The sequence below is a fragment of the Contarinia nasturtii genome, unplaced genomic scaffold (assembly GCF_009176525.2).
Source record: "Contarinia nasturtii isolate CC-2019 unplaced genomic scaffold, AAFC_CNas_1.1 Cnas_scaffold_864, whole genome shotgun sequence".
NCBI lineage: Eukaryota > Metazoa > Arthropoda > Insecta > Diptera > Cecidomyiidae > Contarinia > Contarinia nasturtii.
The window spans coordinates 2851878-2871395 of record NW_022198211.1 but is presented as its reverse complement, the minus strand read 5'-3'; the positions used below and the strand labels follow the sequence as shown (position 1 = coordinate 2871395).

Here is a 19518-nt window from a genome sequence, read left to right as displayed (position 1 = left end):
TTTTTTTCTGCCTAATAATTTTGGTTTTTTCGTGTGCTTTTTTTCTCTCTTGCAATTGTTCATAATATGCAGCTTACTATTGTGGTTAACCTCGTAATAGAAACAGATATCTGTGTATACTTATTAATTTGCATAAATAATTGTCGTTGGAATGTTTAACGAAAGCACTAAAAAAAGTACCCAAACTGAGATATTCGCTCGTTGTTTTTTCTTCTTCTAACAACAAATTTTGATTGCAAAATTGCTATTGTTGTTTTTTTGTGTGTTAAAGATTGATCAAATTTTGTCACAATGTTTCACCATATGAACTTCTTTTTTTCGGAAACAAATCGTTTGTTTGTAATAACGATTTTTCAACAGCCATCATCAATTAAAATTTAACAAAATCATTTTTTGCATAATAGTTCGCATTTTCTTCTTTTATTTACTGTGTTGTTTGTTGAACAACCTGAATTATTGTAGTTTAAATATGAGAGTAACATTTTGCTGATCCATTTTGAGCATCATGTATAAATTGCGTTGGGCGTCTTGCAGAAATGACATGATGAAGCGGCTAAGCTGCAGCAGTAGTTGATTGAGTAGATGATGAGCTCTGAAATGTAGTTGACTCTTGTGTTGTTGATGTTGTGGTGCTGCTATATTGTTGGGCTTTTAATTTGATTTCTTCGATCTTTAATCGTAATTTGGCCAATGCTTGGAATTTGCAAATTTTAAAGCGCCATATATTCCATGCCACCAAGTATGCATCGCATTCAAGTAAATCCAATTCGGCTTGTGTTAATGCCGCTTGCAATTCCTCCTAATAATGTCAACAATGATACATGCATACAGACACTTTATTTTAAGCCTAATTTTAATTTACCTGCAGCTCTGGTGGCAATTCCGTTGAATTTGCTTTCGCTATTGCATTGTTCACCGCCAGATTAACGGCATTTTTCGAAGACTCTTGTCCGATTGCCCAACCTGGATTGGATGCTGGCGACGCAAATAAATTTGCAATACCAGGCGGTGGTCCAAACTGGGCACTCGCATCAGATACAAATGCAACCAAGGCAATAGCACCAAACAATGTTAAATTCATTTTTTTTGTTTTGCTACGACAAACTGATTTCTTCAAAACGGAAACGTTCGTTTCAAAAATTAAAACTTTCTACAGCAAACCTGTAATTGGATTTTCAACTGATGAACGCTGATGATTTCATTTCCATTTTATATTCACTGAAAGTCTGATAAGAAACGGTATCTTTTGTCATCTGACAATAAAAGGACTAATGAAGGTATGCACTTTATTACAAACATTGTAAATTTTAATTGTTTCTGACAATTGGAGTAAAGATTAAGATTATTAGAATTCACAAAAACAAGCTAAAGTATTGTTTTCGTAAATAAAACCATGAGTGGTTATGCACTGCAAAAGCGTGTGATTGCCGTGATTCACTCACGGATCTCGTATGAAATGCGTAAGAAATGGTTGAAAAACAACAACAACAAAAAAAACCAAAATTGATTTAGTGTCGTTGTGATGTCATTCATCACATGTTCCTGTTGGGCGATATTCCGCCAAAACAATAGTGCAATATACAATATTTTATGTAATTGAATTGAGCGAGTTCCCTTTTTCTATTATATTTTCAAATGAATGAACGAACGAACCGAAAAAAGAAGTTATATAATCGAATTCAAAAGCGTCACACATTCATTCAATTTGACTGTGCATTCGATTTGCTCATTTGCATTGAAAACAATGAACAATTCCATGCACAAAATGGTGTAAATATATCATTTTATAGGCAATTAATGTGGTTTGTGTTGTCATAGGCCTAATATTATGGTATGTGATTTAAACGCCTATGCATCATCGCTCCAAAAGTTAAATAGAAAAAAAAACACTGGTATTAAAATCAAATTGTGTTTAACCTACGGACATGCGTTAATAATAATAAAATAAATTTTCGATCAATGTGAAAGAATGAACGTTGCGACGTTAATCAAAATTCCATCATTACGGTCTCTCTCTGATGCCTTGGTCTCAATCGACGTGCATTTTAGAAATGTCAAACGTGTCCAAAAATCTGCCCATTTTTCTATCGCTAACAATTCTAGAATGTGACTTTTTTCCATTTTTCTTGGAAGTAAATTCTTTCATGCCCCTAAAGATTCAACCGCGTAATAAATTAATGACTCTTCGACTTAAAAGCGAATAAAACAAGCGTTTACTGCATCATTTATGGGCATTCATAGTTTAAAAAATAGTTATTAGAGGAGACGATTTAAATATATATTGCAATCTCAAATTCACACGAAACAATGACTAAAAAGAAACCAACAACATTAACTCACTCAAGATCATGTTTTGGCTGAATGTGTTTTTTCTGTTTTTTTAAATGCAAAATCCGTTATGGTTTCATTCACAAATGGAAAAAAAGTAAACGCGCACGCATTTTCTTATGTCGTTGTCATTTAAAGTGAGATAAACACGGAATACTAATTTTTACAAATGAAGTTGCGCTCGGTAGTTAGCGTCATCGTTGTTTTTCTAGCAGGTGAATTTCATCAGTACAGAAAAAAAATTTATATATAAGTAGTAGCACACGTACTCAATGGTATTGTTCAATGATAAAATTTCACTTTTCATGGAAATTTACCATTCAACATTTCAGCAACATCTGTTTGTTCCGTTCAAATGAAAGCTTCCATATCATGTCATGAATTTAGCATTGTCAGTGGAAGTAAACCCGTTTATTGGCTTGTATTTTGATTTGCATGCATCTATGCAATTGAACCGTTGTGTGTTTCTACTGTTTGATTGCTTAATGCATTTATTTATGGATTTTGCACGCGTTTTTATTTTATAACTATCAATCGAATATGTCAGGAAGCACACCACCACGCAAATTTCTTTGCACTTTCTGCTCTTCAAATTGATATTCAATTGATGATACAATTTGGTTGGTTTTTTGTTGTTTCGGTAGCAGCAGTAGGGAGTGCTTCAAATTCAATTGGCGCTCAGTCGACTACTTTAATCTAATTATATTTTTGATTTTTCGTTATAAATTGACCGTCATCCAACCGAAATAGCATCAATTCGATTTGAGCCTTCAATTAGTGCGAATATCAAATATATTTTTTTGAGTCTCTTCAAATCAATTTCATCGTTTTCACGACAAATTTTAATCAAGTGCAAAAAAATGGCTTTCATTAAGGTTCGTTTACAAAAACAGTGTGTTGTGATGATATTTAAATAGAAAAATATAAGTTTCTGTTTGGCAAAAGCACAACGATACAAAATGCTAGTGCATAAATACAGGCTATTTCTCTTCAATTCAATTTGAACGTTGGCTTGAACGTTTGAGCGTTTGCGTTTCTAATGGATTTATTTTTTTTTTGTTTTCATAAACGTTCATTTCATATTAGACTTCAGTTGTTTTGGTTGCACTATTCGGTGTATGCATGTGCAGTGTTTTGGTGCCCGGTGTTGCTCCTCCACTTGCTCAATTTGCGCCATTTGCACCACGTGTATTGGCTGGACCAGCCGTTGCTGTGCGTCCAGAACCATACGATCCAGCACCACAATACGCATTCGCCTATAATGTACAAGACCAATTGACCGGCGATCATAAAAGCCAACAAGAAACTCGCGATGGTGATGTGGTCAAAGGTATTGATTTTGTTTTTAATTGAATAAATAAATGTGAGATTAATTGAATCAATATTTGGATTAGGATCATATTCATTGGTTGAAGCAGACGGTTCTCTTCGTACCGTTATTTATACTGCCGACCCGATAAACGGTTTCAATGCTGTTGTTGAGAAGACACCTCTTGTTCACAAAGCTGCCGTTCCAGTTGCACACGCACACGCATTGCCGGCTCCAATCGCTCCAGCAGCAGTGCCACTTCCACATGCTTTGCCCGCACCATTTTTCCCATCGGCTCCAGTTGCGCCAGCATTTTCAGCAGCAGTGCCGGCACCAGCATTTCCATTCGCATCACGCGTTGTTTCGCCAGTGACACGTATTTTCTAAATATATATATATATCATCAAAACCGTTCCGAAATGATTCAAATCAACGAACGAGCATAATGTGCTTTCTCAATTACGTTGTTATAACTGTTGTATGTGTATGATTAAGTGAGCTCATTCGTACATCTACGAGACTTGTGTTCCTTCGAAAGACTTTTTTCTTGTTTCTGTAATTTTATCGAGAATGTATAGTTATTGTTACGTAATTAATTTTTTTTTTATTTTTATCGGTTAGTTCGTTATGTTTAGATCTATGTTGAACGGAGTGAATATGAATGGAAATTCATCGTTGAATCGGTGAATCGGAATATGTAAAAAAAGTAGTATTTATATAATGACAATTATTAAAGAGATCAAAACATATCATTTGTGTTCGACATTCTTTTTTTTCGCTGTTGCTAAACACATGTGTTTCCTAAATCTGGGCCATTGATAAGACGCTTTTTCTAAACGAATTGTTTTCCCTTCTGTGGTGTAGCGAAATGAAATTGACCAACTTATTCGCATAAATCATAGTGCGGTTAACACGCTTGTTTCACATTTTGCTAATTTTTTTTATGCTACACGAAAAAAATGGTTCTTTTTGCTCTTTAAACCGATATTTACGATTTCCTTAGCGGCCAATAAAATATGGTGTTCTTTTTTTATCAGCATCACCGAGACCCGTTGGCTTTGGTGTGCACGGCGCAATTTTGCCTTTGATTTTTCACTTTCCGTTGAATTTATTGAGCCAACTGTGTATATCGCACTAGTTTGCTTGTTCATTTTGTTATACATGTTCTGTTTTATTCAACAACTCTAATGTATGTTAACAGCTGCGATTGTAATTCAATGCGGACGCTTTTTTTCACTTCTTGTGTTCATTCGTCTTTCTTTCGTATTCCGTATGGATTTAAGTAGTGAAAAAGGCGGAATTCTTACGCTTGTTTTGGCGAGAGAAAAAAAAAAGAAAGATCAGAAAAAAATCACATTTTACATTGATAAAGTTGCGATAAAAATATATTATTTTCAATTTTGATACATGCTCATTTTGTCTATCTGTCTCTTTGGCTTTCAAATGCATGTTAAAATGTCAAACTTTTTCTTTCATTTGATACACATTTTTGTTCTTTTTCGCTGTCTCTTTATCGTTACGTGCACACCTATTACAGTGTCTGCGAAACGCTTTTTCTTTTGCTATGACTCGCGATCTTTCTTTTCCTATCTCTTTTTCTTTTGTACGAGCGCAATTCCTTTTGCCAATAAATTAATTTATGCAACTGCGACGACGGCTACAACAACCATCAAATCCAATACAAAATAATAAAGAAACACCGGAGTAAACGCGAAAAATTGAACAAACAAAGCGGTTGAAGAAAAAAAACGTTGTTCACACGAAATGCCGGCTGAAAAATTGAATAATATTATTTTAGTCGAGAATAAAAGATCTTTTGCCAGCCGGTTGTCGTCGTCAGCGTCATCATCTTAGTCGCATTTCTTTCAACTCGCGTTCCCTCTATAGATCGTTTGGCATATGGCATGAGAACAAATTAAATGTGATCGGACGTTATTGCAAGTGTGTTTCTGATTGTTCAGCGAAACGGTCTCATTTATTCTCATTTGAATTTATTTGTTTGACATGCAATTGACTATGTCATCTGAGGCATGGAGACCAAATGACGGCAGCGGCGGTGGCGACGACGTCGCTCTTACATTTAATAATCCCACTAAATTATAAAGCGTGTGTCATAATAATTTTTGAAAATATTCGTAGGCGACAACGGCAACGATAAAAGTCCAAAGCAAAATACAGCAAGATAAATTCACGGTTTACCAAAATTTTATTCAATCACGGCTAACCGGCTTTCCTTCGTTATACATTTATACAGGATTTAACGATTGCACTTTACATGTTTAGCGCTGATTAAACTAAAGCAAAAAGCATTAAAAAAAAGTAAGCGAAAAGAACGCGAATTTATGCAAAAAAATAAATGTAGAATAATCAATATGACATTTTGGTAAAGCGGGCGAAGCGAGATTCAAAGCAAATAAAGTCAAATGACAAATGTCGCTCGAGATGCATTTAATTTCGGTAATAAAAATGTTGGAACACGGACAGTACAGTATATATTTGGCACGCAATCAAACCGGATGAGATCAGCAATTTTCTGGTAATGATTTAACTAACAATGGCCAAATCTTGTGGGCTATCTGCAGCTGCATTGAAATGACTTTGAATCGAATTTGACTTTGAGAAAATGCAGCAGCGGACAGCGATTATGTGTGTGTGGGTAGTTTCAATCATTTCTGTCATGTAAATTAGTTTACAATTGAATGGTTTGACATTAAAAGTTTTTGAGATTCAATTGGCAAACCGCAGCAATAAAATGCCCGAATGAAGGTATAATCGATTTGCGTTTTTCTTTTCTTTTTGCGCGAGCACTTGTCATACCATGCCCCATTCAATCGTTAATTACTATTTTCAAACGGGGCATTTTATTCGCATGTTTACACACATAGCGACAGTGTGATTTCTTTCATTGATTCACACAAATGCATATATAAATTCAGTAGAATATCCAAGGAGGCCTTTGATGCACATTCCATTATAATGTGACAAAAAACAGAACAATTTTAAAACATAATGTTCACGCTGATTCGAATTGACTGCATTCGATTTAATTTGTTGTTTCGTTTCTCTTTGTTCGTTACGCAAATTACCGCGATTGGTCGCACTTTTGCCAATGGATCAATGTACAACGCGAACACAACAAGCCATGGCAAGCGAGTGAGTATAAGCTGAAACAAGCGCGGAAAAATAGCAAATCAATTTATTAATAATAAATTGTAGCATTTGGTTTTTCTTCGTCATTTCGTTTACTCTCCGGCTTTGGAGATTGAATTTTGATTTGAACACAAAAGCCGGACAACAACAACCACAACAACAAAAAAAGCGGCAGTGTAATTAAACACACACTCTGATGGCGTCACGTTCGAATAACAAACAAGAAAACACATATAAATTTATTATCATTTGGATTGATCAATCCAAATACCAAAAATGGCTATTTAGATCACTCGGCAAACAAACACTATATACTCTCACAGTCTCTCTCTCACACACACGCAAATAAAACTTGAGAAAAATTGTTATGAATTATGGAACTCATAATGGCCTGAGGTAAGCATATTGGATGCGATGCAATGCGCATAATTGAATTCACCTGTTTTCATGCTGAGGCAGAACACTATAAATATATAGTTTCCAATTGTTGTTGTTTTAGTAACAACAGTTTAAGTATTTGTGTGAATGCTTCGAGCAAAAAAAAAAAAACATTTTCGTTGATGCAATTGAAATTCCGATCGATGTTCAAGGATTTTTTCCATCGTACTGTGCTGAGTTGCTCGAACATAAAACCGATTATAAACCGAAAAAAAATCAATCGAATTTGTGTGTTTGAGAGCAAAATGCGGTTGCCATCATGTGTAAAACAATCGGTCTGTTCAATTCGATGTCGCACCCATAAAGTCAGTCGTAAAGTCAAATGGACGCCGCGATCCGAAAATGTTTCGTATTATTTATTTATTTTTTGCTGCATATTTCAAACCATAATGACATGATTTCGAGAATGCGACTGCTGTTTATTGTGAATTCTTCTTGCAAAAATTATGTAATAACTCAAAATGCTATAATTCACGATGTTAGAATGAAAAATGTGTGCGTGCAACAGACAGAGACTTCATTCAAGCGTACAATTTGGGTTTTTTGTCTTTTTTGTTTGCTTTCTTCACATAAACTGAAATTCGACGGTTTTTTGCACATTTTCTGCATCGCATAAAAACGTTTTTATTTTCAGTAAATATTTTAATTCATTTGGTATTAAGGACGTAGTAGTAAATTTACACATCCGAATTATTCCGTTTTTCATTAATACGCGTACATCGAATAAAGACGGCGAAGAAAGTGACCTTCATCAAAATAACAATTATTCTCGAATGCAGAAAGATCGTGCCTCAACAACAACAAAAAGATTCCAATCATGACGATTCAGCTCAATAAAATCAAAATTGGACGCAATAAAACTAAGTTAAGTGTTTCAATGCAGCAAGCGAAATTCATCAAATAAAACCCGATTATATGATTGAAGTCGACTCCAACTATTGGTTCGCATTCTTTTTTCTCGTACTTCCAGAAGTATTTTAATTGAATCGCCACCATCCGAATAAATCCTGTCTGAGAATCATTTAATCTTATTGATCACTTTTTTGTTTGGCATTATTCTTATTTCTTCTGTTTCTACACCATTCGTTGCTATCATTCCGAACGAAATAAAATTGAAATAAATACACAATTGAATTTATTTTTTTAATACTGACATTCCTTTATTCAGCTAAATGCATTTAAATTAAGAAAGATGTATTTTTTTGTGTTGATGCTCATTGGGCGTATATTTATAAACGTATACAAAATAGCAATTTTGTTTTAGAAAAAACGTGTGATGAATGAAGGTGTTTTGGTTTTAGTTAATATATGTCTGAGTACAATCAAATTAACACACATGAGATGATATTGATTTTGATCTGTTTTTTTTTCTCAGCGGTTTTTGTCTGAAAGTTTGCCAATTGTTTAATTTTGTTTTCGATTTTTACTGCTTTGCTCATTCCTCTCAAGCTGGATGAAAGTAAAACGAATGCAGAATAAATTTGATGAAATAATATATAAAAAATTGATCGTTGCCTGCACAACAAATTGGCTGGCAAAATGTGATCAATTGAAAAAAAAAGATTTTGCTTTTGTCACATTGCTTAAAACAGAAGAAGAGAAATAAATTAAAGTCCTAGCACAATGAGAATGAAGGGGCAATTGAAAATAGAATATTAGGCATTTTTTTTTAAAAACAATTTCATTCTTATTTCGAAGTACGTTTTGTTGCTGTTATTATTATTGCGGTGGGTGAATTTCCTTTTAATGGTAATAACCATGATAAGCGGCTGGAGCACCGAAAACGGCTGGCCCATGCGCAAGAACTGGACCATGTGACACAAGTGGAGCGTGTGACACGAGTGGAGCGTGTGCCACTACTTTAGCAACGGGTGCAACGTGATGGGCAACTCCAGCCTTCTCAACGACTGCATTGAATCCGTTGATTTTATCAGCCGTATAGGTCACTTTACGGATTGTACCGTCTGGTTCAGTTAATGAATAACTGCCATGTACAACACCATTTACCAAAGTCTCTTCAGCGTGTTTGTTGTCACCTGTATGTGGATCGCTTACACCATAGCTGAAGCTATAAGTTTGACAAAGAAAAATTTATGCAGGAAATTAGAAAAACTCATATCTTTTTTTGAAAATCGGCAGAAAACTGTTGGTTTTTTTAAATTTTACTAAATACAAAAACAACCGAAAAATGATTTTTTTTTCCTGATGATTTACCTATATTGTGGATTTGGATCGACTGGTTCGTGAACAATGTGCTTGGCAATAACTGGAGCATGAGCTACAACCGGTGCATGCACAACAGGAGCTGCATGAACTAGAGGTGCTCCTAAGCCATATGGATATGCGGCTGGATATATTGGAGCAATCGGCGATGCGGTCACCAAAGTGACAAAGCACATAAAAAGCACGACCTGAATAAACCGAGGAAATAGAATTTGTTTTGTTTGTAAATTGTGTTCTTTTTCTCGAGAAATTATTTCGTTTGGTTCATGTTCTAAAGAATATATTCACTATTCGCCGTAAAATATCACAAAAACATTGCCGATAAGTGCACAAATTTTACCAAGTCCATTTTTGATCACTTTTGAATTCGATCATTTTTGTATTATTATATTTTTGTTGGAGAAGAAAATCAAACACTTTTAAAAATCACTTGAAAATCTTTGTTTTTGAAAAAAAAAAAAAAAAAAAAAAACGCTCAATTTGTTTACCTTTGTGTTCATGATGACTATATTGTTTAAATCACAGCTTTGGTTTGAGTCAAATGCACTTTGGAGTACGGAATTTATATGTTCTGGCGTGGTACATTTTGTGTTTGTGTATGTGCGTGCGCGCGAGTGTATGTGTCATAGAGTTGCAGTACTTTTTTTTCTCTTTCAATATTTTCCTCCAAAATGCGGCATTTCGATGAAAAGCATTTAGAAGGGAATCGATGCACATTTATGTTACAATACGAATAGAAAAAATGCAACAGCAGCGAGCAGTACCAAGCTAGCATTTGTGTATGTTTGAGGAAAGATAACAACACATAATAATCCCACCAAATAGCAAAACATGTGGTACACAAAAAAAAAAATGATTATTATTGTTTTCAAATGTAATACATAGTCACACTATAGTCAGTGTAAGCAAGTATACAATATAATGGGTCTGCAAAACAAAGATGCAAACAAGATATATCCATATGTTACGGGTGTAACAGAGAGATCAAGTCAACCAACCAGCCAACGTGCAATGGAAAAACGATCGTAAGATGAAAGATGAATAAGGAAAGACATAAAAGCATCGCATTTCATCGTATTTAATAACAAACGCGCATTCATTAAAAAAAAAAAAAACAAACCGAGACGATAAAAAAAAGACCAACAACACACAGAGCATTAAGTAAATATAAAATGTGTGCAGCAACGATTGACTTGCATTCTCTGCCGTACACATCGAATACACGTAATGTAGTACTCACATTGCCGCTAGTGGTAAGAGAAATATTGGCATAAAATCACGGCTGAAAAGCTAACTCCATGACGATGGAAAATACAACAAAAAATCTTGGTTGATCCGATTTAAAACATGGTCTGACGGCGGCAGAGTGTGATAGAGACAGAAAGCACCAAATTGTACCATAAGTGTGCTGTTGAACACGAAGAATGGTTTTTTTCTCTCTCACAAAATATTTTAATGTGTGAGAACCAATGATCCACATATCTCTGAATGACACTCACAAGATCATTCCATGGACGTACACCCATACATAATTAATGAACCAACACACATACACACGCACACTCATATTATGTGATTTTCATTGGTGTGAACCTGTACTAGAGACTACTAGACAGTGCGGGAATGACACTTAGAAAATGAAATGAAACGAAATGTATTACATGTACCACATCTAATATGCAATTATTTACCTTAAATTAGATCTTTTAAATGTTATGGCATGCAATGACATAAGAAAGAAATTCATAAATGTGTGTGTGTATGTTTGTGCTGAAATTGTGCATCGGCACACATGAATGTGTCCGAGTGAAAGAGAATGAGTCAGCATGGAGTCTGACGGGTGCGCGAACGTGCAGATTTATGCGACGAAAGGGGATAATAAACATCGTTATTAAGAATAAATGCTAATAATTTTTAGTGGGCATATTACAATTATTATTTTATTCCAATTTTTATCTGTTTCCCTATGTGTCGAACGTCCATCGATTTTCATTCGTAATTTTCATTGATTTTCGCGTTTTTGTTTTTCGTTCGAAATTGTATGGTGCGACCGATTTAAGTCCATGAATCATGCGAGCGTGCGCTTGTACGTGATCTCAGTGTGCTCGGTGTGTGATCTTCGTTAGAGCCGTTGTGCATTTTGTAAGATGTTTGTAATAATTAAAATTGCACAGTCAGCCAGCAATCAGCCAGCACATAGGCATATAGTATTTTCACCATGCTATAATTTTCCAGTGCACCACCATATGCAGATACATATTTATCGATCACAATCATGTATATATTCGTCGATCACCTATATTTTCCTATTTCATTCGAATGAAATCCAATTACGTACCGGCATTATATCAATCGAATCGCGATTGAATCACTTTATTTATAGTGGCAAAAATTGAAAAGCAAGAAAAAGGTGAGAAAATCGGTTTTTATTGACGATTATTATTGCATTTGAAATGTCTGTGTTAAATCTCGGTCTAGCGCATACACATACCAAATGTATGTTACTTTGTATCTTTGACTGGCAAACAGACGAAAGAAAACATACATAAAGACACACACGATCGATTACGTCGATTGTTGCACGTCATTTATCTCGAGCGTCGATAAGAGAACAATGCTCAATTGAATATTAATCCATTTCACATAAATTGCGGTATTTCAACTTGATGTTCAATGCATAAACTATTACCCGGTGTTAAATGTTGTCACCGTCACAATCTATACATAACGTTAATTTGTGTTTTGTGACTTGTTGGTTTTCATATTTCTACAGTGGCCGGCCGTACCGCCTGGCGTTCACATATATTTTATTATAGGTTTAATAAATTAGGTTTTTTTTTGCATAAAATGTTGCACATATGTTGAAGCCATGATATAGCAATTCCATGATTAGAACTGGTCGCATGTCTATACTTATTTCCAATTTTCTAATTACAATTAGCTGAGACACGCATTTATCATAAAGTGTCTGTATTACATTGGTTTATGTCAGCATTTTTCCCTGGCTGTCGTTGTTGTTGCTGTTATTGTATGGCTTCGACCGGCAGAAATTCGCGATAACTCATTCACTTTTATCATTTCCAAGAAGAAAAAAAAACAATTTAAATGCGTTCGTAACACTCTTGAAAAGTGTAAAGAATACGTTAACCGCGAATTTCTCGCAAAATTTCACCTCGTTGACATTTCTAATTTATTTCTCGTTCAATTCCATCTATTTCGGTGATATGTGAACAGATGTTTTGTGCTTCTTTCAAAATGAGAAAATAGAGAAAGAGAGAAAAAAAGAGTTGGGATCACATTTTGCAAATTGATGGACCTTGGCAACAGAGCATATTCATTCTGTGAGCCGCCCAAGTAGACGCGATGTAAGCATTTTAAAAATAATTCGATAGTGGTTTGTTCTCTTTGCTGTTTGCTGTGTGTGCCAAATCGCTAGACTTTTTGTCTGTCGCACGATTTGACGTTTTGAATTACGATGAAAGTGAGAACAAGAAAAAAAGCACACTTCATTTTGGCAGGTCATATTCATTTTGATGATGCGGTAAAATTCTAATTTTATTACCTCAGCTGTTAACGCAATTTTTCGTTGTTGTTGCGAGACACACAAAACGAGCGGTAATAAAGATGAGTGTGCCAAAAAAGCAAAAAAAAAAGCCTTACACGCCTTTTTGTGGTGACATCGAAGACAAAGTGACGGCGAACGAAAGACTATGCACAACCAAAGGTGACATTTCAGAAATTAAAGGAGATTAAAGGAAGAACAAACTTTGTGAGAGCGTTCGCTTTTTTTTATTTATTAAAACACATTCTGAGACACTTCAAAGCTCAAGTAAAAATGGATATATTGACATCGTTTCTTTCTCTGTGTGCATACTAACACTTTCATTTGACCGAAATGGTGCGTTTCTTCAATTTGGCACTTTGTCAAATGCGATCCACTGCCAAGTAATGCCAATCCGAGAAATGAAATTTGGCTTCATAGTGTCGATATTCTTCTCGTCTGATGATTAATGGCTGTCGTTTTTTTATCGTAGTATAACAAGATTTGTATGCGAAGCAGTAATTTCGAGAAATAGTCGCACTACTAAATTACAAGACGAATAATTATGTGAAAATTATATATGATTCACATTGGTTATGTGTGTTCTTTTGTAAACATTGACTGAGATGAGATATGGAATAGACAAATACACTGGCCTACTCATTGGCCACATTAGACCATATGCAGCTGCATGTTCTACATGTTTCATCTTGATATATTATTCGATTTGCAATTAATGTTTATCGTTGTTACGTGATCAGGATTTTGCTAATTTATACTTGCATACAATTCAAACTGAAGCAAAAATCACTCGGAATGCCACAATACGTAAACAACCTTGAGCACATGCAACTGACCACTTTGCAATTGCCCACTATTTTATCGGTCGCAAAGTCTTTTTTCTACACGTTCTTTTGTTGATTCATAACATTTTTTTTTCTCTTTTCGCCAAGATTTCATTCATAAAAAGTGTTTTTTTTTACATTTTGCTGTTGATTGATAGATATGGAATAAGCGTGCACCAGAGGCATTTGGATAAGATAACACAATATTTTGTGTAATTTTTCAATGAAAATTTCTTGTTTGCATTAAATGTCAAGCAATTTATCGATTTTAATGGGCAGCGAAAAAGAAAATTATATGGAATTGGTTCAAACAAAACGGGCTTGGGTGATAACAATTTCGGTACACCGTCAACTGCATTAAATAGTAGCATATAACATAGAGATCTGAGTAAATTATACTAATTGAATAAAATAAATCGCATGTTGATCAGTTTTTCTTTTGCGAACATTCGTTTCATTAATTAAATCGACGTTTTTTTATATATATACTAATACTCTGATTGGCAGAACCGAGTTGAACATGAATGAGCGAAGAAAAAAAGAGTTGAATATCTCTCATGCTGCTGATGAATTGAGAGTAACGAATGCTCCAGTTTTTGAATTAGTTATATAGTGATTGTCTTGTTTGAGTGCTGTGTTTTAACAACAATTCATTAATTCGAATTATAAACGGAATCATTCAGTCAGTCAGTGTGACAAAACCGCAAATTAAACGAACGAATCACAAAAGTGCATGTGTTCGTGCTGAGCTGGGGTCCATTTTAAGAATTCAATAATAATTGACAGAACAAAAAAACAACAAACGTGAATATTTTCGTAATGTTTCAAAATGCCAACGACCATTTGAGTACAGCAGCAACGACGACGACGTCGATAGCAACAAAAGTAGTAAAATTAGACATACAAGATCTGAACCAAAATAACGAAAGAAAAAAAACTACAGTATAAAACCGCTATATCCAATTCTGAATTTCGGCTTTGTTCTTGAAAATCTCATTAGGTGTTTTTGCCAAGAGTGCAAAAAATGCGGCGTGAATTTCATGCAATTATCAGATGCAAGGCTATTTCTTCTACCTAAGAAAGAAAAAAAACATAATATCTACGCAATAATCACAATTCAATTGTTTTAGTTTTTTTTCTATTTATGGTGTGTATTTGTGTGTGTGTATGCACCATTCTCTAATTAATCATACACGATATTATAGGAGGGTGACGAAATTCGAACGCAATATGCTTGCACATTCGACACGATGTGTGATAAAGACTTCTTATGGAAATTAGTTCGAAGAACGGCATAGGCGATGTGTGTGCAAATTCAAAATGCATTTACGTTTTGGTTTTCGCAAAATTTATATATATATCTCTCTCTCGGCTCTTTTTCTTCATTTTCTTGCAAATTCTCAGCTCAACTGCATAATGTGCTAATGCATAATTTATATTACAATAAGCGCGTGCACGCTTTAATTGAGACGTTTTCATTTTTGACATAAATAAATAATTTATCTCGCATTTTTCTTTATTTTTTTTTCTCTCTCTCATTATTTCTCTCGCTTTTCATCTTTGTGTTGCATTTGCTCAACATTTTTGAAAATGAAATTGACATTTTCATTGGTTTACCTGAATTACTGTCGCACACATTACTCTGTCTCTGTGTGTTTTTTTTACTTTTAGAATTTATTCATAATTCAATGGCGAAAAATTCAATACGTTCAATCAACATTTTTAGATTTAATCAGCGAATATTGTCGCCGTTTATGCTTGTCACCGCCGTTTCAAAATTTTCTATATATGTATTTCATGTCTGTGTCTTTACAAGAGTGTTATTTGCAAAGTCATTTGTGTTATTTTTCTCATTGAGTGCAGCCCACGGATTCCATAGACATTTTTATCAACTAAACTCAAAAACCGAGAGAAAAGAAAATGTAACTATAATAAAATAAATATTTAGAGCAGTTTCGTTCGACGAACTTTTAACACATTGTGTCTTTTTTATCGCCAAATTGTAATCGAGCCGAGACATGTCTTATGTACTTATCTATAATATATAGAAATTAGTATTGTATGGTGAGCTTACATCATAATCATCACTGAATTAATCGTATACGATGTTATTAACAGACGCGACGATTAACCAAATGTGAAACTCATCGCACATTTTTTTGATTTATTTAAAATTAATTGAATGAATTGAATGTGCCGATATTTGTGACATCGACATTTAACTATTTTTAAACGCTGTGCGAATATTACGCGTCGTGCTCAAAAATAATCTCTCACTCTATTTCAGTCAAGAGAATCCGAAATCTAAATGGGAAAATCAGCTTTTCTGCTCGTAGTTAGTTTGGGGTCAGGTCATACATTGAACCAGAGCAAGGCTGCCATTTTTTAATCGATTTTTTTCGCTCTTTCGAATTTTATGAAATTTTAAGCAACATACAACACCGTATTTCGGTGAATTTGACAAAAAAATCAGCAAGCATGAGTCAAAGCATGTGACAGAACATGATTTATCGCCGTCGCCGTTACCAAATGAATTACAAAATGGCAATTTGATGATTGCAAGGACGAACGTGTATTTTCTATGCAAAGACGTACACACCACTTAGCCACTATTGCACTATTAACGGCGCAGAAAACGTAAGTGTTGCAAGCAAACGAATGCAAGCGAATGAATGAGAGTAATCGAGAAAACAGAGTTCATTACCTAAAACTATGCACATGGGCATGAGCAGCAGTAATCCAATAATAGCACATGCGCGTACAAATGCATTCAAGCCAATTGATTCTTGCAGCTACTTACCATACCAATTGCCATATGACGATTTCAATTGGCATCAGTTGTCGTTTTGTGATTTGCATTGCACTAGATTTTTCGTCTTTTCTTTTAAATATGGTGAACGCTTGCATCGATGGATTTATTTGACGAAAACGGCTGCAAAAATGACAGCCAACAAAACTATATATATATGTTTGTTTCTTATTTGACTATCTCCGGTAAAGACGAGATAAATGCAGATATTTCATCAAAACCGCCTCGTTACTCTCCTTATTATTATCAAACTTGCTTCACTTTGCAAACGGTTCATTTGCATTACGTAATCATGTGGCATAAAACACCAAATTATACAGATGCAGAAAAAAACCGAGCGAGACACAATCAAAAGCCAAAAAATTAAATTGGATTATTAGACGATTAAGAAATCTAATTTCTCGATCCATGACATTGCAAGGCATCGCACGAAATTTAAAAAGCATTTCGTTGTTATCGCGATTTATGTGTGTTACTATGTGTGCCTGACATTCCAAAAGGAATGTCGAAGCTGATACAAAAAGTGCATGCAATTACTGCGCTACAGTTACGTTATCATTTGTTTATCCAATCGTTGGAATGCACATACGAAAACCCGTTTTCGTGTTACCGCACACGTTCTGTTTTTCATTTTTTTTTTTTGCTTCTCAATTCACCGTGTTTCCAAATTGAATTTACAAACATTGTGGAGTGAAACAAAAAATAGTGCGATGCACACACACATGCACACCAAAATGTATGTATATATATTAATTATTGAGTTAGGTATATTTTCTCTGTATATATTTCAACTGTCTGTGACTATTGACTGGCACACGCCCGCTCTGAACCGATCATCTATTGTATGTTTTGTCTGCGAGATTTTGTCGCTTCGTATGCGCTCACTTAAACTGCCATTTATATTGTGTATGGCATAAACGTACATCATTAACCAGATCACCGCTTTCAATTGATTTAATTAGAAAACAAGACTCCTGTTTTACTGCATACGTCTCTGTGTGTCAGCAATACCAACCAATTTTCCATCTCGATAGCATCGAGTGAAAACGAAAGTAAAACAACTCAAAAACCAGATTTGTCGTCGGCGGTGTGTCATAGAAAATGTGCACAGCACTTATATGCAAAATACGAATTGTGCTGTAGCAGCAATAGCAACAATGATCAGTTTCTATGGCCATTGTCTGCATATTAACATAGTTGCACTCTATGTGCAATAAAGATCGAAACCATACACCATAGACCAAAAAGAATATTAGTATAGTATATCATTTCGAGAGAGAGAAAAGCCGAGAAAAATTCCCGGCAACATGACTGGCCGAGATTGCTGGTACTATATAAACACACCGCATAATCATTCATTAGAGACATTTTAATATGCGGATACAACATATTCCCCGTCACACACCACATTTATTAATTACTATATTTTTGCTTACAATTTTTCAAATGTTTGCATTTATCCAAATGTACACACACCGACAGAATGAGAGAAAAAAACTGGGCAACAGCAAGAATTAAACCATGCCATTTCAAAAGCAGTTGTAATCTTTCCAACGGGTTTTTTCCTTCTATTCCCTCTCTTCTTTCTCTTTCTCCCTCGCCGTCTATATATCACAGTTTGGCGCAATTTTGGTATACCTATTGCTGCAGCAATGATTGTGCACACAATTAATTTAAAAACATATTAACGAGACTTGGCAATTGTTGCTGCTAACTTATATTTAGAATTTAATTGCATTACAGTTAAATTGCAGGCAATAGCAGCACCAGCACTACTAGTCCATTGTTTTTCGACAATCGTATATCTTTCGAATAATAAGAAAGAAAAAAATGTATGCAGCAGCAAAGTCTTGTTGTCAATGCCGCTATACATAAGAAGAAAAACATATTTGCCGGTTTTGTGGAATTATTCTAGTTTGTTGGCAATGTGAGCGCTGCGCGCAATATGCAGTTACGTCACGCACATACAATGCGCCGCTTTATTTGAAATGTGCCTTTTTTATGTGAGACCATGGGGGAAAGGAATAGAGTGCGGGCAAGCAAGAACAAAGAATCCATTGCTACAATTGGCCATGGATTTATACATACCTTTGCGAACCAGGCCAGGCTTGTGTCCGCGCGCGCGTGCGTTGTATTTCATGGCATGCCATGTGGACATTCTTTCGTTCGATTTTCATCATCATTTTGTTTTTGTCTAACGTTTTTTTTTCTCTCCTCTTATAAACATTTTGGAAGTAGTTTCATTGTAGAACCACAATTTTGTATTCGAAAATGAAAAATGTAAAAAAAAGAAAAACAAACTTTTGGCATTTATTTACATTATTATGTAGAAGTCGACCGAGAGAATCGTTCCAAACTTAGTTAAAGCAAACACGAATATGCATGCATCTGGAAATGAAATTTTTTATGAATGAGCACTGTTGGATGGGATTTCGAAAGGAAAAAACACGCAATTTGTGACCAATTTCAATAGGCAACTATACGGCAAATGTAAAATTCCAAAATCCAACTAACATGTCCATTGTTTCGGAAATTTATTGTGTACATGCTTAAAAATTGTGGAAGCAATCGAACGATTGAAATGACTGGTAAATACTGTTCAAATCGTCGCACGACAAACGGCTACAAATGTATAATTGCAATAAAGTGGCAGTGCGCGGTTGGCAAAAGTTGCAAGGTCGTCAAGATGCAATCCAAGTACGTTCGATCCACCAGAAAAACAGCCAAACACACTCACACAACACCATAGAACCGGGTGAACTTTGAATACATTTAAAATACATTTTCATTATTCACTGTCACGAATAAATCGAATTAAATGCTTTACCAATAGGGTGGTTCGATTTTTGTGAAAATTCAGAAGGGATACTGGCTA

General features: G+C 34.9%; 3 protein-coding genes across 4 annotated transcripts in view; 2 read left to right on the top strand and 1 right to left on the bottom strand.

Moving 5' to 3' along the window:
- Positions 1 to 19518, top strand: part of LOC116342599 (neurobeachin-like protein 1) — a 60640-nt gene that overhangs the window by 25086 nt on the left and 16036 nt on the right. The gene's annotated exons all lie outside the window — the stretch shown is intronic.
- LOC116342603 (larval cuticle protein A3A-like) lies at positions 3074 to 4386 on the top strand. The gene is made up of 3 exons (XM_031770285.1): positions 3074 to 3203; positions 3415 to 3658; positions 3723 to 4386. Exons 1-3 carry the CDS (start codon positions 3189 to 3191, stop codon positions 4022 to 4024), a joined length of 561 nt encoding a protein of 186 aa, XP_031626145.1. The 5' UTR covers positions 3074 to 3188; the 3' UTR covers positions 4025 to 4386.
- On the bottom strand, positions 8587 to 9997 carry LOC116342604 (larval cuticle protein A3A). The gene is made up of 3 exons (XM_031770286.1): positions 9937 to 9997; positions 9440 to 9636; positions 8587 to 9293 (listed from the first exon to the last, which is right to left on the bottom strand). Exons 1-3 carry the CDS (start codon positions 9946 to 9948, stop codon positions 8969 to 8971), a joined length of 534 nt encoding a protein of 177 aa, XP_031626146.1. The 5' UTR covers positions 9949 to 9997; the 3' UTR covers positions 8587 to 8968.